The 23052-nt window shown below is 39.1% G+C and overlaps 1 protein-coding gene across 3 annotated transcripts in view; it reads left to right on the top strand.

Annotated features, from left to right (window-relative positions):
* The window catches only part of LOC137160226 (bifunctional heparan sulfate N-deacetylase/N-sulfotransferase 4), a 159427-nt gene that overhangs the window by 51915 nt on the left and 84460 nt on the right, over positions 1-23052 (top strand). For 2 of the 3 annotated variants that reach the window (XM_067558681.1, XM_067558682.1), the window contains exons 1-2: positions 15210-15321; positions 21799-21953. In XM_067558681.1, coding sequence (XP_067414782.1) covers positions 15210-15321; positions 21799-21953 — 267 coding nt within the window. Of the gene's footprint in view, positions 1-15209; positions 15322-21798; positions 21954-23052 lie in introns of those variants that run through there. The other variant, XM_067558683.1, reaches the window with a different exon arrangement.

The raw sequence follows: 23052 nt of genomic DNA, 5'->3' as shown, positions 1-23052 counted from the left end.
TCACAGCACACACATGCCCATTCTGAAAACTGAAGGACAGACCCGAATTTAGAATACATCTTCTATGCTCCAATTTTAGTTTCTATTACTGAGAGATTGCTGTTTTAAAATACTTAATGCTTCCTCAGGAATATTCATTTTAAATATACATTTGATATTTTTGGAAGGAGTCCAGAATTTTGAGATATATCAAGCATACTTGTTTTAAGGGCTTCTGTGTTTTTGTTTTTGTTCTTTGTTTTTGAACAAGATTAACTGAATAAATGACTTCCTGGGGCAGTAAAGGATCAAGGAAATTGCTCTGATTACAACTTAGAAGGCAACCCTGAAGTCCCTAGCTTTTTAGAAACAACTTGTTGCTCATTGTCCTCATTGAGTACATTTCCAAAACAAAGGCAGCATGCCAGAGTAGTGAACAAATAAATAGCACTAAAATCCATTTTTCTTTTAATGAACGCTTGTTTTATTTTTACCTGTCTCTTGCTGTGTCTCTACAGCACATAGCACCGTGGTTCCTGAGTCTTGGTTAGGGGGCCTTCTAGGCATTACTGAAAAAGAAATAATTATTATCAAACTAAGTTATAATATAATATTAATATTAGTGACACACAGCATGGTGATGGGCACCAGTACAAATCCCTAAAAGAGAGGTGTGGTGTGGTTTTTGGTTTTTTTAGTAGGCTACAGCTTTCAATTTTGTCCATGGGTTTTGAGGGGGAGGAGGGGTCAGTTTAGATTTATTTTTAAATCTGACACGATTGGTCTAATTTAAATGACTTCTCTACCTCTAAATTTCAGACAGCTCTGTTGCTGGGGTTCAAACATAATTACAGATGGCCAGATTCTGCTTAGCCCATACACAGTGTGACAATGGGAACGCGTGTAGGAACCTCCCTCTCCTTTGCAGGCCTACCTCAGGGCCAGGCAAAAGTGCAGTCCTGGTGCTCTGGGAGCACAGGAACTAATTTCTACTCTCCTGGAAGTGCACAGTGTCCAAAAGGGATGAAGAGGGATAGACCAGAGGGTATTCCCCTCATGCAGGGCCCTTCAGAGTCAGCCAGATGCAAAGAAGCAGGAAACTGCAACTACCTCCCCTCCCACCAGATGCATGTAGTCATGAGCATTCAACATCTGCACAGTTGGAAGCTGCAAGAGGTTGTCTGCCTCCCTGAAGTACAGCCAACTCTCAATAGGTCTAGAAGAAAACCAGATTAGTAACAGGCCACCACCAAAATCCTGAACACTGGAACGTTCTCAAACTTAAAGGTGGAGTTTGGAATCCAAGATCACATTCATATGCAAGTCTGGGAAAACAGCCCTCAGCTTTAAGGGAGAAAGTGAGAGGTCAAAATCCAGATGGGAATGTTGCCAACTGGGCCCATTTTTCAGATGGTAACTTTTTTCATTGTTTCTCTTGCGTGAAGCCATGTGTATTGTTGCAACTAAATAAATAACTGGAAAAACAGTTACATTTATCATTGTTCTCCAATGTGGTCAGTTACAATAAGAAGAAAATGCTGGTAGATACCATTCAGAACAGTGAACTCTTAACCCAACCAGTACTACCTTATTCAAAAGAAGAAAATGTAGCTATCATATTGTAATTGTTTTCCTGTCACTGTAAAAACATGGCAAAAGGGGCAGGATCTTGAAGATGGCACATCTGTCAAGTATTCTTATTTTAAAGAGCAAAATAGTTTAGTTTGGCATTTTTTCTCTTCCAAGCTGTCAGTCTTATTTATACCAAGCTTAAGCCCAAAAGGAGTTTGTTCAATATTCTTTTTTTTCCCCCTGAAGCTACATGAACCTCTGAAAATATGGATTGATAACAGACATGCCATAAGACCCTTGACTGCACTGTTGAAAGAGTCTCTACATCACAGCTGCTTGAGGACTCTACAATGCAAATAACCTTGTTCTGCAGCAGGATTAATGCCTTAAGGGTGTAACTCCCATTGGTATCTCCTATAGACACTCATGTTTAGCTAGAAAATAAATGTCATAGGCCAGATCCTGCTCTGTTTTACCTGTCCAATTTTATTGAATTCAGTTTAGCTGGACTGGTGTAAATGGATATTCAACAGATCTGTATTAGTATTTTTCAAATCACTGTAAATTAGCGATCTCATTTATATTGAGGGCCTGCACTAGTTTCAAAATTAGGCTGCAGATTTCTTATATATTACAGTGATACTACAGACAGTTGTTGCTTACCTGCCGTTCTCTGAAGATCAACTACATCTATGCTGTTATGCTATAAGGGGCAGGCCCAGTGATGACGCAGTTTGGGTCTAGGCTGTGAACTCCATGGTAACCCTTTAAGATCTTCTTGGGTGACTTATAATGAGAGTAATCAGATGGAACTTCCTTCAACCTTTGAATTGGCTTTGTGTTGAAATAAAAACAGCATATTTTCAGCTCTGTATCTTTCACCAAGTAATTGTTTATTGTCAGTATACTTTTCCCTGTTAATCATATTGTAGCTCTGCTTGGATTTGAGCCTCTGGTTGTTAAAGTTTACAACAAGCTGAATCAAAAAAGCTGGTTTAAATCTGAGCTCCAGTGTTCATGCTAATTGAGACAGAAAGCTTCTTCACAGAGAAAAATAGTGGCTGCTAACCACCTAGTCACTAATGATGGTAAAGTTTGGCACCAGGTCCTTCAATTGTTTAAGATGCAGTGTCACTATCATAGCATCAACAACTTAATAAAATAGTGTTCAGAACTGTCCAGCAATTAGGGCTGTAATAGGATAAACGTTTAAACAGTGAGCGGCAGTCTCAACATTTTATCGAATCAATCAAACGTTTAAACAAGAGAGCCGGGGGAAGGTTCATCCTGCAAAGTGCAAGCCACCTAGCTGAGGGGCCTTCTCAGTCAGTTTGTGGGGGGCGGTGCTATATTTAGAACACTTAAACAGATTGCTCATTAACCAAATTTTTACATCCCAACTAGCAACTCATGACTAGTTGATGTATTTGGTGCAATATTATCCATTTATCCCACTCTGCTGAAAATGGTTAGATCTTTCCTGGATCGGCTGCACTGGTGTGCACTAAATTATGTGCAGTTAGAGTCCTGACAATTTTATGAGTCTAGGAATTACAAAATAGCAGCATAAGTAGTTCTAAACTGGGGTTCCCTTCAAAAAAGAAAAAAGAAATTCTTCTATTTGTAATACATTTATTACATATGAGCACAAAATATTACTCATTATGCATACAATAAACTGACATATCCTGTCAGATCTCATAGTAAGGGAAATGCTGAGCAGAATGAAGTAGAAAGTTGATCTTGCAGTCATACCTATATAATAAAAAATAGACCTGCAGCCAGTCTAGCTGTGTTTGGTATCATCAGAGACCTTATTTATTATTTATACGCACTGGTAGGTTACCACAGCATCTTAAATAAATAATAATAATAGAAAAGATACAGTCCCAGTTTACCATCTCAGAGCCTGGTCCAAAATCAACTGAAGTCGATGAAAAGATTCTCATTGACTTCAATGGACAAACTTCCACTGACTTGAATGGACTTTAAAATAGGCCCAGAACTGCAAGTTGTTGAGCATTGTGAAGATGCAAACTGTCCTCAACTCCCGTTGAGTTAAATGGAAATGGAGAGCCAGAACTTTAAGTGGGAGTTGAAAGTGTATATCACCTCACAGGATGATATACAAACACAAGCTCTGATAACAACAGATGAAGGAAGGAGTAAAAAGGGAGGGGAAAGGGTTACAACAAATAGAGATAATTTCTGATGTTATATAACTGAGTATGAAGGGATGGATTCTGTTCTCAAGTTACATAGATGCAGCTTCATAGAAAGTAATGAAGGGCAGACTCAGGCCTGAAGTTTTTCAGTTCTGTCTTGGTAGCATTGGAGTTGTGGTATGTGGGTGGTTGGTGGGTTAGTAATTTAAATTGGACAAAAGAAGAGGAGAAGATTATACTAAAATAGAAATCAGCAGTGGAAAGCTGATTAAAACAACTGGATTTTGAGAGAGGGGACTTCTTAGCTTCCTCAGGTGGCACATGACTGGGATTCATCACCTCATTTGGTCCACTGGTTGGATCATTAGCTTCCCCGGCCCAGCCTGGCTACTGACACAGAGTGCAATTTGAATGTTGATCCATGCCCCTCCTCCCCCTTCCCCTTCCCCGCGAGGGAGCTTGAAGGAAAAGAATGAGGAACTTGGTGCTCTAGAAAGAGGATGCTCCAAGAGTTAGGGGTAGCACAAAGAATGGGAACAAAGGCACAAATACAAGAAGACAAATGGAATGACAAATTGAGGAGAGTGGATATTATTTTGAAAAGCGCAATGCAGGCAGGAACCTGTTTGATGTCCTGTAGACAGATCATCTGCATAAACATTTAGTTGCTTACCTTAGAATATAAAATCCTGACAATTCTCAAAAGACTTGGAGGCTTTCATTACATTACACTTAAATTATTTGTTACTTTATATTAAGTTTTGCACATATTATATACAGTTTATATCAGACTCACGTAGTGTCATCTTTAAGATTGTCCATTTTTGCCTTTGATAACCAGCTAGTGAGTTTATTCAGTATTCCCTGGGCATACATACAGCCACATTCTGACCTGATTTGCATTCTAGCAACTTCATTAATCAATATTTCAATAAGTTTACTGGTGTATTTCCAGTAGTGGGTCTTAAAATACTTTTCCATTGTCTTAGATATCATTTCCTCTATATTTGCAAGATTCCTTGGATGTTCATGATACTAAATAACATACTGACCAGTTTCATAGGTGTAAATCGAAGTAAAATGTGGCCTGCCTTCCTATACCAGTCACTTGCATAGAGAAAAATGGAAGCTGTCCCAGTGCTCAATTTCCTCCCTTATCCTACTTCCCTGAAAAATATGTGGCCCTCCTTTCCAGCCACGATTTTTGGTGATCACCATTTTTTTTTATTGACACCTGTTTTTTTATTCTTCACAACAGCTGCCTGTATGGAAGAGTTTAACTTGACTGCATTGTATTACTGGAATATTACTTATGTCATTATATAATAAGATATATTAAATCTCTTATTATAATATATATTATTAATATATATATATGAATTAATATAATATAATATATTATATAATAAAATCTTATTATATAATAAGAAATATTAAATCATCATCAATGATTTAATGATCAATGATTGATTAATGATCAATGTTTTCAGTGGGGTCAGGATTTAATCCCTTGTCTGTTTTTACATTGACCAGTACAGCTAAAATAGAATGAATTCTCCCTTTTTAAGAAAGAGAGTGGGGCTAATGGTCCAAACATAGGACCGTGATCCCTGACATTCTTTCATTTCAATTTTCTGCTTATTTTTCCCTGAGAGATAGATCTGGGATTCACCTCTTGTCCTTACAGGCCAGCCTTCCATATGCAATCCACATCACTGTAACAACTACAAAAGTTACTTACATGGAAAGGAAACATTAGGAAATTATGTATTTTTAGCTCCCATCTGCAAATTAGCAGCTGCAAGCAAGGAGGGCCAGCACCATGTGACCAGTCAGCATTCCCCAGACCTCTAGCAATCATTCTATGGACCACTGCTTGGGAACATCTGTGCTATTTAAATGAAAAGCGTTAATGGCAGATGTTAAAGAACCACGCTTATAACTAGATGGGGTGTTTGTTTGTTTTTTGTTTGGTTGGGGTTTTGTTTTGTTTTGATTTTGTTTGGAAGTAGCAAGTGAGAATAAGGGAGGCATCAGAAAAATGTCTGGCAGTATATATGGAAGTGCAAAGTACAAGGCATGATTTCATTAGACAGTGATGGAGGTAGGGGAGAAGATTTGTAAAAGGAAGAATAATTGGCAATAATAGAATTGCCAGACTGCAGAGGGATCTCTTCCACCATGAATTATGACTTTGAGCATTGGAAAGGTTGCCATATATTTGCAATACTCTGTCATATCACCTTTAAATCATGATGTGACCATGAGAGATACCACTCCTTTAGCCACTTAGTCCTGATTTGTCAGATATAGGAATGCCTTTCCAAGTAAGCACCACTTTCTAGAATGATAATGTGGAAATGGCATAATTCAGGATGGTAGTAGCAAATTAGAGATAAATTGGAGAAGCTTACAAGAAGTGGAAGCTTGGTCAGATGACTAGGGGGGATTACAAAAATACTGCTTTAACATGCAGAAATGAAATCAGGAAGGCCAATGTTACCAACAAGAGGGAGATTAAGGAAAGTGTAGGCCACTTACAGAAGGGGGGAGGCAGAGGATGTGCAGAAAGCTGAGGTATTCAATGCCTTTTTTGCCTCTGTCTTCACAGACAAGGTCTGCTTCCCAACTTCTGCACTGGGTAGCACAGAATGGGGAGGAGGTGAACGTCCCTCAGTGCTGAAGGAACAGGTTCAGGACTATTTAGAAGAATTGGATATACACAAGTCCATGGGGCCGGATGCAATGCACCCGAGGGTGCTGAGGGAGTTGGCTGAGGTGATTTCAGAGCCATTGGCTATTATCTTTGAAAGCTCGTGGCAACAGGGGGAGGTCCCTGAGGACTGGAAAAAAGCAAATATAGTGCCCATCTTCAAGAAAGAGAAGAAAGAGGATCCAGGGAACTACAGCCTCACCTCAATCCCTGGAAAAATAATGGAACAGGTCCTCAAGGAATCCATTTTAAGGCACTTGGAAGAGAGGAAGGTGATCAGGAACAGTCAACATGGATTCACCAAGGGAAAGTCATGCCTGACCAACCTGATTGCCTTCTATGAGGAGGTGACTGGCTCTATGGATGTGGGGAAAGCAGTGGACGTGATATACCTTGACTTTAGCAAAGCTTTTGATACGGTCTCTCAGAGTATTCTTATCAGCAAGTTAAAGAAGTATGGGTTGGATGAATGGACTATAAAATGATAGAGATCTGGCTAGATAATCAGGCTCAATGGGTAATGATCAATGGCTCCATGTCTAGCTGGCAGCTGGTCACAAGCAGAGTGCCCCAGGGGTCAGTCCTGGGGCCAGTTTTGTTCAACATCTTCATCAATGATCTAGAGGATGGGGTAGATTGCACCCTCAGCAAGTTTGCAGATGACACTAAGCTAGGGGGGGTGGTAGATACTCTGGAAAGTAGGGATAGGATACAGAAGGACCTAAACAAACTGGAGGATTGGGCCAAAAGAAATCTGATGCGGTTCAACAAGGACAAGTGCAGAGTCCTCCACTTAGGACGGAAGAATCCCATGCACAGCTACAGACTGGGGATTGACAAGCTAGGCAGCAGTTCTGCAGAAAAGGACCTGGGGGTAACAGTGGATAAGAAGCTGGATATGAGTCAGCAGTGTGCCCTGGTTGTCAAGAAGGCTAATAGCATATTGGGCTGCATTAGTAGGAGTGATTATTCCCCTCTATTCAGCATTGGTGAGGCCTCATTTGGAGTATTGTGTCCAGTTTTGTGTCCACTACAAAAAGGATGTAGACAAGTTGGAGAGAGTCCAGTGGAGGGCAACAAAAATGATTAGGAGCACAAGACTTATGAGGAAAGACTGAGGGAACTAGGCTTGTTTAGTCTGCAAAAGAGAAGAATGAGGGGGATTTGATAGCAACCTTTAACTACCTGGAAGGGGGTTCCAGGGAGGATGGAGCTAGGCTGTTCTCAATGGTAGTAGATGACCGAACAAGGAGCAACGGTCTCAAGTTGCAGTGTGGGAGGTCTAGATTGGATATTAGGAAAAAGTTTTTCACTAGGAGGGTGGTGAAGCACTGGAATGGGTTACCTAGGGAGGTGATGGAATCTCCATCTTTAGAGGTTTTTAAGCTATAACTTGACAAAGCCCTGGATGGGATGATTTAGCTAAGGTTAATCCTGCTTTGAGCAGGGGGTTGGACTAGATGACATACTGAGGTCCCTTCCAACTCTAATATTCTATGATTCCATGATTCTATGGACAGCAGAAATACCCCCTCTCTCCCTCCCCCCCCCCCCCCCCGTCTTTGTTTTGTTGTGATGGGGTATACAAATCCCACTTTGGTCAGGAAAGGGTTAATGAGCTGCTATTTTCTCAAACATGGTGGATGAGATAATATATTTTACTGGACCAACTTCTGTTGGTGAGAGAGACAAGCTTTCAAGCTACACAGAGCTCTTCCTCAGGTCTGGGAAAGATACTCTGAACATCACAGCTATGAGCTCAGTCAATCTCACCCTGCTACACCTGCAATAGGTGTCAGACTTGGAGGGAAGGGTTAAAAGGGGACAGTCCAACTCAAGTGGGGGCTGACTGGGAAGGAGAACAGACCTCCAGCTCTCACGCCAGGAGAGAAGCCTGACTAGGCTCTGAAACATTTGAGAGACTACTACTAGCCAGAACCTCCCTGAGAGAAGGTAGGCCTGATGTTGGCCTATTATTGTGATTTCTTCCCAGTGACTTGCTGGGTTCGTTTGCTGAAGGTGCTGTCCCATATGAAGGAGGTGATAGCTTAAGAAAAACCTTTGTTTTGTACCCCTGCCTAGGGACCCAGCAGTCACTGACTGTAATCCTGGCACCTAGTAGTCTCCTACTAGTACCAATCCTTTCACAAATGCGTTAGAAAGGACATACTTTCCTCAGCCAGTCCTCTGCATTAACCAGTTAAATTAATTAATTTCTGCATTAACCAGTTAAAGACCAGATTGTGATCCCCTTACCTAGGAGGTGTACCTTATTCATCAATAGTCATATTTCCAGTGGAATATCTTGTGAAGTAAGAGACTACTCAACATGAGCTAGCATAGCTCTAACTAGCTAATCGTTGTGCACAGTTTTAAAGACAAAGTGCTATATAAATGAATACATGTATTATTATTTACATAGCTCTATTGAGTCAGCCTAAAGTTTCAATTGTAATTTCACATGAACATGCACAGAATGTTCATGAAAAGAAAATGTTCACTACACACACCATATAGTTCTGTCTCACTAGAAGCAGCTCAATTAAACCTGGCACCTATCTTCTGCAATGTATAAATCATTCCTCATGCAAACAAGAGATCATGCTTTAGCAGTAGTATTGATCCATGCAGACCTCTGGGTTAGGAGTAAAGCCTCTTTAATGTATTTTGGGAGGGGGGTTGTTTTTGGTTTGGGGATGGGGGGTTTACAACAATTTGGGAACTCCAGTGTTTTAGTGTTGTTATCACTTAGCTTAAATGTAGAGTTTTGGTCTCTACAGAAACACCTCACACCCCAATCTGGCCTGCTTCTGCTTGGAGTAGATATCAAAAAAGGCATTTTCTCTAAGGGCTTGATAACCTCTTAACTTTCCTTAGCCAGAGGTGTTTTAACCTTTAATTAAAAGGAAAATTTGTTGTCTTCCATTCAGAAGACAGCAAATAATGAACTCATTAAAATGAGGTTAGTGTTCAGGCCTTAGAGCAAAAAGAGCTGAAGTCTCATTAGCAGCTAACAATCCAGAACATAGCACATAAATAAACCTAATATGGCAGAGCAAAATGCCTTGGTGCATTAAATTTGAGCAGTATCAAATGTTTACAGTCAATGATGTCTAGGGCATCAAGTTTTAATGTACTTAATAAAGGAAAGCAAATTGCTTCCTATTAGCCATGAAATGTTACTGCAAAAATTGCCCCAAAATGTTTATTATGCAAATGAAGGATACAGTTGTAATTTATAAGGACACTATGGGAAAATATCACTCCTGATTAATAGATGCACCAATTATGAAGAATAAAGACAAAGCAACTCAAACCTACAAAATGTAATTACATGGATTAATGTATAATACTGCTGACTATAAATACAATATAAAGAGAGATTTATTTTATGGATGTCAGAGAGAGAGACTGACATAATGACAAAGTGAAGAATGAATTAATAAATTGAAACCCAAAATTCTTTAAAGATTCCACCTAATTAAGTGTCCTATCTGAATGAAATACTTTGATTACCTTTTAAAAAATGTGTTTAGCCTGGCATGAGGAAATGCACATTTCACCAAACCCAGATATGCTTTGTGGTTCTTTGCTTGTAAAATGATTATTTTATTAGTTTTATTTAATTTTATTTAATTTCCCTATTTGGAATAAAATGACATTAGTTCAAGTATTGGTTTAGAATCTATCATAGAATCTGCAGTTTTTTAAGTGGATCACCATATCTAAATAGCTATTCTATGCTAATAGCCCTATTTAGCAATTAGAAGAAATCCCACTGATTTTTTTTTTTTTTAAATCTGTGTGACCACATAATAAGCAAAAATGAAGAGGCTTCTAAATACTGTAGCCAAAGACACCACCATAGATCTATGGCTAAACCCACAAAGGAAACAGACTCAGCATTGCAGTGCCTAACTTTAGGTGCCCTGCTGCCCAGTGCAATCGTCAGTCTCAAGTTAGGTGCCCAGGCTCTTTATGCTAACTAACTAAACTAGCCAGTAGGAAATGCAAAGGAGATGGGTGTGGCCTAAACCCTGCCCTCAAAAGGACTTAGCCCCACCACCTCAAAGGTATTTAGGTACCTAACTCCCACGGGAATTAGAAATCTAAATATTTGTTGCCAATCTGGGCCATAGTTGCCTAACACTGGGCTTGAGAGAGGTGTTAATCTTTATTTGGTATTCTCAACTGTGAATAATCTCCTAGCATCAGGCACCTAAAATAGATCTGCCCTTTCTCACAAGAACAATAATGGTGGTGACCATTCTCAATATCTCAGTGGTTAGAGCACTTACTCATGTTCCAATCCTAACTCTTCCTGATTTTCAATAGGGACTTGAACCCAGGTTTCCTCCTTTCCAGAGGAGTGCCCTAACCACTAGGTTATAGAATATTATGGGGTAGGTTTTCCTCAGTCTCTCCTGTTACAGCTGTTCCACGTTTTATAAAATACTTAAATATTCATTAGGCCAGAGAGAACATGTGAGCGAATTTATAGTCTAATGATTATGGCACTCATCTAGGAGACCCAGCTCTAGGTTCTAGCTCCATTGCTAATGACCATTTAAGTATTATATACAAACTGGAACAGCTTCAACAGGAGAAATTAAAAGCAATCTACCTAGCAGTTTGGGCTCTCAGGTCAGAGACCCGGTTTCAAGTCCCTGCTCCAAATCAGGCAGAATGTGGATTTGAACTCATGTCTCCCACAAAATAGGTGAGTGCTCTAACCATTGGTTTTGGGGGGTGCTACAGCACTGTGTTCAGTGTGAATTAGGTATGCTGTGAGAAAATCTGTGGGATTGGGCCCCTCAGGCAAGCTAGGTGAGGGAATGACTAACCTGAGAATCCACCCAGGGCCTAGGTGTGAGCTAAAGAAATTTAGGCACCTACAGTGTTAGCTGGCAGCTGAGCAGAACCTAAATTTTTGATTTAGGGGCCTCAAGTGGCAGTTAGGTACCTAAATCCTAAGCAGTCACCTAAGCAGCACAAGAGTTGACACGTTTTCTCTGCATTCCCCTATTTGACTATGGGTTTCTACTTGTGTGGCAATAGTGGGCAGAGCCTTGCATTCCTGCTATATATGGGCTCTCTGCTAATCTGCTGGAGATGTGGAGGACAGTAGAAGACGCTGAACCTGAGTGGATTAAAGAAGAAGACCAGAACCACTGAGACATTGGTGAGATCAGAGTTGGGAGTAAGACAGCCTGTTTTCATGTGGAGAGATAATATTCTGGAGAATGTCTGAGGTCAGAGCAGATGAGTTTGGGGAGAATTATCTTGCTCATAGGAGGAGCTACAGTGAGGGTCCTATTTGGGCCTCCAGATTTGATTCTGAATCAGGTAAAATTCCCATTGATTAAAATCCTGCAGTCCTCCTTCCTGGACAAATTCTGCATGCTCATTTATGTGACTGTGTAATGAGTGAGGAAGGCATAAGAAGCTTACCCCTCTTGTGAAGCCTGTATAAGGACCAGTTCCAGTGCTCAGGAGATGTAGGGACTGCATCATCCCTGATCTACTGAGTCACACATAAAGGGAGCAGGAAACAGTGGGACCATGGCTCCATGCAGGCATCAGAACTGCCCACCCATGCAGGCGGTAAAAAATTTCACTTTTTGAAGGAGCAGGCATGCAGCCAGCCTTTGTGCACCAAGGAGGCATTCTGAATGCCACCTGTTGCTCTCCTGGTGTGGTTCAGGTCTGTACTTCCCTATTATTATGGACTGTGCCTACCAAGCACAACAGAGTTTATTATTTACCTACCAAAATTACAGCTGAAGCCAGCTGGAGTCAATGAGAATCTTGATTTCAGTAAGTTATGATTTAAAAATAGGAAAAGGGTTCAATTATTCTTAAGGCAGGAGTCATCTCTCCCTTCCCCCCACCCCCTTTTTCTTTTCTAAATAGATACTGAGATCTGTAAGACATTCCCCACACCTACAAACAACATAATGGTGGATCAAATATTATGATTCACCTACCTGAGAGTGTCTATTTAATATTAAAAATACAATGATACAAAAATGAAATTAATTTGCCTATGAATTAATATGTGACATACTTTATACTGAAATGACAGAAGAAAAGTCTTCAATGCTCAGCAAAAACACTAAACGATGGATCTAGCCTTTAGACAGGAAAATCACATGACATACCATAGTTGATAGGATTTTACATCTTAATCCTTGTTCTGCTCTTTTAATGAGACCTTACTGGGATGGAATGTTTCCCCTTCTCTCCCTCTCTTTTTTTCCCCCTCCCCTTTTTGTGATCTTACAAAATAAGATGACAGCATAATTGGGTAAATATACCCAGTGGCCTGTGAGGGGATGTTAGATGCAGTGGGTTCTGAGTTACTACAGAGAATTCTTTCTGGGTGTCTGGCTGGTGAGTCTTGCCCACATGCCCAGGGTTTAGCTGATCGCCGTATTTGTGGTTCGGAAGGAATTTTCCCTCAGGGCAGATTGGCAGAGGCCCTGTGAGTTTTTTGCCTTCCTCTGCAGCATGGAGCATGGGTCACTTGCTGTTGGATTCTCTGTACCTTGAAGTCTTTAAACCATGATTTGAGGACTTCAATAACTCAGTCATAGGTTGGGGGGTCTATTACAGGAGTGTGTGTGTGAGGTTCTGTGGCCTGTGTTGTGCAGGAGATCAGACTAGATTATCATAATGGTCCCTTCTGACCTTAAAGTCTATGAGTCTATAACATAGCAAGGGAATTTGGAAAAGAAAAAATGAGATGATAAAACAAGAAGTTTTATTTCTCCTATCTTGGTATACCATATTTTAATTGATAATACTTCAGCATGTTCCATCCACAAAGGCAAACTACACTGATTTTACTCAACACATCAGTCTAAAATGCAAGAAGAACCTCTCAAAATATATAGAGCTGCATATATTGGAAAACTGTTTTTAAAAATAACGGGCCAGATCCTAAACTCAAGTCATTCAGCATAGCAATATTGACTTAAATGGAGCTATGACAATTTACATCAGCTGAGGATCTGACCCAAACAGTATTTCTGGTGCTGACCATCTTCATTTTATAATTTTAGTATACTTGAACATAGTTGTTACATTTGTCTATCAGTTTTTTTTTGTATTTGGTCTCATAAAATGTAATGTGTAATATTATAATGTGGAGATCAAGCACTTATATACTAATGTGTGGTGGATTTCGCAATAGGGAGATCATCTATTTAATAAATAGACAACAAGATAGGCTGGAGACAATACTGATCTCTTAACATTCAGTGCTAAGGCACATGTTATATTCACTTATGGTCCCTTACTAATGTATTTGCTTGGATAACAGTTTTTATGCTAATTGAGTAACTTCTTGTTACCTCTAACCTTAAAACTCTCTATATAGTTAAGTTTTTTTTATAAAGAAAATAAAAACTTGCTGACTGTCTCTTAGATTGTGTGTAAGGCCAATGTATGTCCCAAATGACATACATCTTTTAGCAAGTTATCTTTTAGCAGTTGAAGTCTCTGTTTATGATAAGATACATGTTATTTTCAAATATGTTTCATAGTTTCATAGTTAATTGGTGGTCAGAAATGCTTTTTAGCTTCAAACACTGAGACAAATGGGCTAAGCATTTTCTTGTAACTGCAAAATTTAATGATTAATAACCATATATCTATGCCAAAATTTAATCTGTTCTTCTGAAAGGAGGTATTAGTTGGAATTAAAATACCCTAGGCCACTTCTTGCCTGTCTTTGAACAGTGGAAGAATATCAATATTTGACTACTAAGAACTTTGTTAATAATTTTTTGACAATTTCTTAAAAGCAACATGATGGGGGCTCAAAAGATTGCTGATAAATAGAGCTCTTCACCAATTCAAAACTGGCCAGGCCAGTAGAGACATAAAAGCATTATCCAGCTGGTATCTGTAGCATGGCCGATGTTAAATGTTTGTTCTCAGACCAGTCCCAAGTGGAGAAGTGTTCATGTAATAAAAACTTTCCTTGATTGGCCGTCTCATCAGTGAGGTCAAAGACTGAAAGTGCATGGAGACTGAACTACTTCTGTCTTTCTCTTCTAGAAATGTTGTACACAGAATTGACCTGAGACACATGATGAGGCAGTCGGGGTAGATGACAAAAGCTATTCTGTCTCCAATGCACTCAGACTTTCACTTTTTAGGAGCATAAAATTTTATTAGAAAAAATAACCAAGAACATAATAAAAACATAGCCATGAGGTAAATAGATACAACTCCCACTGAAGTCAATAGGGAGTTGTCAATTTACACCATGGATGTATTTAGCACACAAGCTACAATTTTAAAGACTTTTTACAGGTAAGTGAAACCAAAAGCCTTTAATACCCAGTCTGGAAAGCAGTATCCTTATTATATTTTATGTTTTAGTAAATTTCCTTATTCAAGTTTTACATATAAACCTAGTGTCTATGTGGTTCAGTTGGTTAGTATATTGTTACCTCTAGAGACCTCAGTTCAAATCCTAGCATAGATCAAACATGTAAAATTAGATGTAGGATCTTGCCCTGTTTCTGTTACTCCAAATTACAAAGCCAGCACTAATTTGGTACCTAGGTACTCTTGCCAGTGATGTTCGTCCCTCACCTTCTTAAATTCCCAAATGTATTCAGTAATAGAAGAAAGAAAGAAAGAGAGAGAGAATGACCCCAACAACAAACCACACAACATATTTAAAGAAGACCTTAATTTTATGTCTCATCAGCGGAGACAAATTTTAATGAGGCATTCCTAAATTTTATATTTATTTTTCTAAATGCATGTTAATTTCTTATTTATTTCAGGCATTACTAGAGACTCAAAATTTACTGCGCACTCAGGTTGCAAATTTTACCTTCAACCTTGGATTTTCAGGAAAGTTTTACCACACAGGTAAGAAGGAACTTTGTGCTCTCAGGCAGCTAAAATTAAATAGGTATCAGGATTTTAAACCCAGTTTTTTAGCACTGTCTATATAGCATTGCTGACTCAGTGGAGCAATGGGAAAGTGCTGTGTTCCATCATTGTAGGCACCTAATGTCCAATCCAAAGCCCACAGAAGCAATGGAAGGAATCCCATTGATTTCAAAAGTCTTTTGCTCAGGCTCTGAAGGATATGAAGTGTCTTTGCATTTTCTGAAGGGCATCCTGTCAGTATTCGGGTGATAAGAAAAGCAAATTAACTGACAAGCCTTCTGTAAAGACAGGGCATCATGGGTGTCATTCCAGGCTTTTTGCAACATCACAGGTGCAATGAAAAGCACGAGGCTGAAAACTGAATGCCACAACCTCCTAAGAAGCAGCGATATTTGAATGTGATGTACAGCCTGCAGTGTCTCAATATGATTATAAAGCAACCCTGTGGCAATAATATTAGAAGAAAATTTAGACAATTTGTAAATTATCTTTAAAGTCCATGTTATTCCAAAATCTTCATTAACATTAATTTCAATTAAAAGAAAAGAAAATTATTTTTCCTTACTAACTCTGAATAACCAATACATTCCACTTACCCACCCTATGTTTCTCTGGAAGATTAGCATTGCCTGCTTTGACCTACTTAACTGTCTTCTACAGTATGCCTCTTTCTCTGTCTCTTCTTTTTTCCTCTGCACAATGTCTCTTCTGCTTTTTCCCTTTTCCTGACTTCTTAAAACTTCACAGTAATCCCTCTGTCCCATCCTGTCCCTTCATTCAAGCTGCCCAACTCTTCACTGTTCCCTCCTGCACCACCACTTACATGACACCCAGTACTGGAAGGACCAGTGGGAGGCATCCTCAACCACTCATTTGAACTGAGATAGTTTTCCGGGTTCTCCATTGTAAGCCTCGTAAATTTTCCTGTTTAAATGTTACCTCTGGAATACATAGTTCCCAGCTACGTCAACTGTACTCCAAAGGGAACTGTTGGTTGCATTATATTAAAGTAGCTGGGAAGCTTGATTGAGGAGGTGTTAAGGAGTTACAGAAGCAAAAGGATGAGGGAGGAAACTTTAAAAAGCCAGGAAATGGAGTATGTGTATGTTGGAGGGAGGGAATAAAGGGGTGTGGGGGGAAATGGAAAGCAGTTTGAGAAAAGAATGGAGTGAAGAGACCAAAATTATTATTTATTTGTATAATTATAACATCTACAGCCCCCAGCTGAAATCGGGGCCCCATTGCACTAGACGCTGTGAAAACACGTAGTGAGAGACAATTCCTTCCTAGAAGAGTTTACAGACTAAACAGACAAAACAAAGGGTGTGAGGAAAAAGAGAGATGAAATGACTTGCTGAAGATCATACAGCAGTTCTGTGGCAGATCTGGGAATGGAATTTAGGTCTCTTGAGACCCACTGAAAAGCTGCTTTTCAGAGAAAGTTGGCAGGGGGTGGGGAATAAAATAGTATTAAGGAAAAATTGTAGGTATTTGCTGTTGCTAATGTAGCTCTTCGTTGTCATGGGCCAATTAGTCTTTAGTCAGTAAACTCTCAGTGAAGTCAATGGAAATTTTGCCCAAGTACAGGGGACTAAATAAGGATGTCAGTACTTTGCCCCCTGCAATCTGCCTGTATTACCATTTCTTATTGGTGTTATATATAATAAGGTGACTTTAAAAAAAGCAGTCCATTATATTGTACTGGGATACCAGGATGCTGCTTAATTATGCCAAGCCATAGAGTTCCACAGACATAAGTTCTTGCAGATGCCCAGTTTTTCCACATGAGCATGTGTAAGAAGTACAAAAGGGAAAAAATCAATGGGGAAAAGATCATTTTTTTAAAATATTAATGGGAAATTGATATATATGGTGCTGGGGCAAAGATTAGGGACTTTACTTCAATTCAAAATACTGACTTGCAATTTTGATTGATTTCTTTTTGTTAATCTTGAATTTCCCCAGAATCCACCACAATTTACTAAAAATTAGTTCATATGTAATCTTCAGGTTTTCTCTTCCCAGTTGATTTGAAAGTGATCAATATTTCATTTGTAAATGGAGTAGAGAGTATGTGTTCATATGTATGATTGTGTGTTCTCCAGAGATTTATAACGGTTACTAAAATAGCACAAAGTTACTTAATGTGTTGAGGCATGTCATTAGCTCCACTAAGAGACTTGCTGCAGCCTGTATTCAGCGATGCATGTGAGTTCTAAAATGAGCACTTTATTTGTGGGGTGATATTGTTCTTTTGTAGTATCAGCTCAGTGGAAACATTTCAAAATATTCTCCATGTAAACATACACTTTATTGAAAAGTTCCAGAGGGGTAGCCGTGTTAGTCTGTATACAGCAAAAAAAAAAGGGGTTTTGCTTTACACTTTATTGACTCATTATAAATAAAACATGGAAAGGTATTTTTTAATTACCGTAAACGCGGCTTGTTTACCCAAAAGAGGCTTTTAATGTAAGATGCTCAACATGTTGTATTAGGACATTAACTGCTGTGTCTTATTGACTTTTCCTTAATGCATGATTTTGTACTTCCAAAACTCGGATCTTTTAAAACGACAAGAAGAAATAAGCATGTCAATCTGTTAGCAGATTAAATAATTAGGTTTTAATCAAGAGAGATCATGTAGTGCACTCCTGTACCTCTTCATTCAGGTGCCCACATACAATAAGGACAGCAATATACTAATCTTATATAGTGGACAAACTGTGGCTTGTGAGCCACATGCAGCTCTTTTACAGTTAAAGTACAGATCATGGAGTCCCCTGTGGTGCACTCCCCCACCTTCACCACCTATCAGACTAGGGTCAGGGAGGGAGAGAGCTCGGAGCTTTTGCCCTGCAGGAGGATGGTGGGATTAGAGGATTCTGCTCCGCAGGGAGTGGTGTCTTTGGGAGTCAGTAAGTTTAGCCACCCTGTTATATACCAACTGTTTATATTCTTCATGCTGACACCCAATTACATTAACAGAATGATATAGGAAAACTGATGTCCTTACTATTAGTAAACTGTGCACTTGTAGACTAAAAGGCACCAGCAAAAGTTGACTAGCGTCCATTTGTAATGCAGACTAAGTATGTATTTCCTGTGTGTGTGTATATACCATTATCTGGGTATGTGAGTTAGTGCTACCAGGATCTGCCAAATTAACTGCTCATAACGTTAAAACTACTGACTCTTCTTCAAACAAGTCTTCAGGTTTAAGGCTGAAAGTGACGTCTGAAACAAGAGATGTTTGAAGAAAATTTTTAAAAGTAGAGTTAGAATTAAGGAGCCTTTAATGACAGTAAACCAGCTTTGAAAAAGTGTGCACTTACCTAACTGCAGATGCACTGTGCAACTCTCTGAAAATGCATGTCTACTGATTTACTGGAAAACTATTACACCTCGTCACTTAATAATCTTCAAATGCTCATTACTACAGCTGTTGGAAAATGGGGAATTTTTTTTTCACAGAAAGTTTGACCTTTCATTAAAAAAAAATTAAAACCAAAACCATTTTTTTTTGACAGATACTTTCTGTGAAAATTTTCATGTTGTCCAAAATAGCTCAAACAAACAAAAAACAATTTTCCATTTAAAAAAAATGTTTGGGTGGAAAGTTCTGTAAGTTCTGTCCATTATTTTACTAAATTAAAATTTCCTTTTTAAAGGCATACAAAGGTGCTAGGTTTCCATGAGAAGTTTCAAACCTCAACCATTTTTTGTTTAGTTTGTTTTATTGCAGCTATGCCTTTAGAGTATTTCTTGGGTGTTTTTTAACAGGAAGTATTGTGTTTTATCTTTCTAAATCTTCACCACAGTGAAAAAATGGTTGACATATTGTACTCAAATTTACAAAAAAAAAAAAAAAAAATTAGTCATCAGGAGAAGATCTACCAGGAAAATTTGAGCCCAAAATATGACTTTTGTAAAGGAAACTGTTTTGTAATCTTATGTGAATATTTAAAATAATTAGAATATTACTGCTTTCTATGTTCTAACTTTACTTCATTCTTACCTATATTATATCAACTGACTGATTTAAACTTACCCCAGTCCCTATGTAACATCTCTAATATCCATCTTTCACCTCTCAATACCCACTGCTGAAACCCTGAACCATATACAAGTCTTTTCCACTTGGACTATCAAAGTGTTCTTCTCCCAGACTCTCTCCGCTTTACACCCTTTCAAAAACATTTTGTTAATATCACTATCTTCTCCTGCCTCTCTGATGATGTCTACCACTTGTATCTATGTGTCTGCATGTACAAAACATGAACAATAATATATTTATTAATCAGACAGTGCATAAAGAAATAACAGCCACCACCTTTCTTCTGAGCAAGCAATTGTTTTCTAAAAAAATTAGAATGGACTATATCTCAACAGAAATTCTCACCAACAGAAGTTTCATATAGCATATTTGGTATGTATTCTTCCATCTGTACTGTGCCACAAATAATAGATTAGTAAAGCACCATAAGAAAGAGATAGTGATACATTCATTATACAGAAATATTCTTCAAAATATTGCAAAGATTAAATTCAAATGTAAATAGTACATTGAACAATTATCTTCCTAATACATTCTGTGAAAGCGAATAAGGATGACCATGTATCATTTTCTTTGTAATTAGTTTTGCAAAGTGTTGAAAGACTTTTGAAAAGAAAGCTATCTGTGCTTGCTATCATGAATCTGTTTGTGACAAGTAAAGATATGTCTTAAGCTAAATAAAAGCTGTTAAAATAAAATGGTGATGGAACTAGACGGAATGCTGCCAATAAGCTGACTGAAGTTTTAATAGTTGATTGGAGGATGAAGTTAGTGAAATTTAACATAGCCATCCACATTTTAAAAAAGCACTGGGCTATCTGTCTGCAGACTCTAGAAAGTAGCCCTATATCATTTCTCACTTTGAAGATTTTCTTTGTTGTAACCACTACAGTTGTGCAAGCAACTGGCTTTTCAGTTCACAGGCGGTACTGAAACAGAGAAGAAAACATTTGTTGCAGATCAAGCAAAATATTTCATTTTGACTGAGCATTTTTTACTTTATTTTTAATAAAAGTCATGGAAAATTGGAAACTAAGTGCTAGTTTCACTAGGGGATTTTACCACTGTTTTGTGAATGGTGCTTTTATTGGTGCTGCCGCCCCCTTATGCCCAAAAAGGGACTTATTCTAGGTAAGTGCCTTACCCTATAGCCCAGTAGCTATTCTTGGGTGGGACTCTCCCAATCACTTCTGTTGAAGCTATTCAATAATTAAATATTCATTGGGCCTGAGAAAGAGAATGAGGTTGACTTTATAGCTTGATGGTTAGAACACCCACCCAAGAGGGAGAGACCTGGGTGCAAGTCAATGCTCTAGAGCATGAGATTCAAACTTAGGTCTCCTACATCCCCCTGAGCACCCTAGCCATGGGGCTATCATGTATAAGGTGGGGACATCACCTTCTGCTACTCGGTTTTCCAAATGGCACCAGGCACTCTTGTGATTCTAGGCCAAATCAAAATATTTAATTTTTTAAAATGTCAAAATGAATTATTTTGACATTTCCTTTTTTCCCCCCCTTTTTCTCCTGAAGCAATTTGCAAATTTGTGTCAGTTACTGCAAACTGTTTCGATTGACCTGAATCTGAATTCTTCAGAGAAAAAAGTTTCAGACAAAAATTTACACTCCTCTCTAGTAACCATATGTTCTTTCTTCTGCCTGAACTGAGGCACAAGTCTCACTAATGTGGGCTATTAACTTTTATTTAAAATGAAAGCTTAAATTCTGGGAGGAAAAAAAAAAGGAAAACTTTCTACCCTTCACTTGCAGGTTGAGAGTGGATTTTTCCATTCTATTATAGCTTTATTTTACTGCCTACTTGCTTTAAAAAACTGTTTCATGTTACTCTTGGTTCTGATTTTATCAAAATATATTAGACTTTGATTTGATGAGGCTCTTGCTTTTGGCTTTGTTCTGAGCTTTCATAAAATGTAAATATCTGCTTTCTCCTGCTGCCTCTGCATATACGCTGGTCCAGATAAATCTGCTCTTTCACCTAAGGATCACATTAGTACTATGAGTCAACCATACAGCATGAGAAAAAATAGTTCAGTTCTGGTCCTCTCTTTTCCTGGTAGCAGTTTAAAGCCTTTGAAGACCAAATGAGACAAATCTATGACTGCCCGCTCTCCAACAGCACAGGCAAGGTGGATTTTTGATCGCTCTTGGAGCTTGGTTCTTCCTTCAAGCCTGCCCTTGAAAGTCACTTGTCGTTATCAATTAACATAATGTAAGAGGGGAGAGGAATACCAAACATAATGATTCATATCCTTTCTTAACACAGCAGTGTAATTGCACCAAACCCATGGCATTAGAGCTGGTGAGGCAGTCATCAATTTGTTTTAAAAATGCAGTTATTTGTACCTTTCCTACTGTACAATCTTTTTCTGATTTTGCAGGAACTGAAGAGGAGGATGAAGGTGATGATCTGTTGTTGGGGTCTGTGGATGAGTTCTGGTGGTTTCCCCATATGTGGAGTCACATGCAGCCTCATCTTTTCCATAACAAGTCATCACTTGTGGAGCAGATGATTCTCAACAAGGAATTTGCACTAGTGAGTAAAAGTTATAAGAAGGTGTGATAGTGTGCAAACCCCTCCTCACCCCCTTCCCCGAAGTCAGAAAAAGGTTAATGGGCTGTGCCTGGGTGTGGGGGAGTTGCAATTAACTCTGTCCCTTGACACCTGAACTTGGTGTCAGACTTTGCAGCAGGAGCTGGGGCGGGGGGAGAGCCCAGCCCAGCTCAGCTGAGACGGAAAGCAGAACTTAAGCTCTTGCTGTGGGTAATAAGACTGGCTGGGACCAGGAACCACAGAATACTGCTATCTCCCAGGGCCTTCCTGAGGGAAGGGGACAGTTCGCATTTCTTCATGTTTATTTTGGATGTTGGTTACCCAGGAAGGGGTGGAATTTTTACATGACTCAGTGGGAGGGTTATGTTAGCTCACCTCTTGAGGTGTTGGAGGCTGGGTGGGTCAGTGCAAGACTCAGAGGAAAACAGAAGTGAGGCCTTTACTGCCTTGTGCCATGTCACGAGGGGGTGCATGGGTAGGTACGTGGTCACAAAGGTATAGACGCTTCATCTAGTTCATTGGGAAGTGCTGGGGGGGAATTAGGAGGCTTTACCTGTAATGTGGACCAAGCCTGGCTTTGGAAACTCCACTCTAAAAAGGGAACTTGAGCTTAGTTTTGCCACTACTTTCTCATTGAGGAGAAACCCCTTTTCTAAAATGCTCTTGTGAGGATGTGGTAGCCTACAAGCATCTGATTGGTTATATAATGCCTTTGGAAACAGTCAGTTACCCCATTCCTCCACCTTGTAGCTAAAGGAAGGCAATCTGCTTCCTGATATATGGGGTGGAGTCAGGAGTTGGAGGGGGGACATTAGATGAAATGAGGGGTTCACATAAAGGGTTGCATAGAATTTGAAGTTTCCTATGAAGCCATCTAAACCTGATGATGGGGATGAGAAGTGAAACTGCTGGATTTCACACGGCTTCTTTAAAAAGCTATGCAAGTCTTTGAAAAATGTGCCTTTTAAATAGCTAGTCTGTCTCGTGGTGGTATTGATACACAATAATATTTGATTTTGTCTGTTTGTATTATTAACTTTTAAGAGCTGTCCCTCAAGCATTGGATAGAGCTCAATGTAAT

The sequence above is a fragment of the Emydura macquarii genome, unplaced genomic scaffold, assembly GCF_026122565.2.
Source record: "Emydura macquarii macquarii isolate MOO-44397 ecotype Brisbane River unplaced genomic scaffold, CSIRO-AGI_Emac_v2 contig_2171, whole genome shotgun sequence".
Classification (NCBI taxonomy): domain Eukaryota; kingdom Metazoa; phylum Chordata; order Testudines; family Chelidae; genus Emydura; species Emydura macquarii.
The sequence above is the reverse complement of the archived record's forward strand: the minus strand, read 5'-3'. Positions and strand labels throughout refer to the sequence as shown.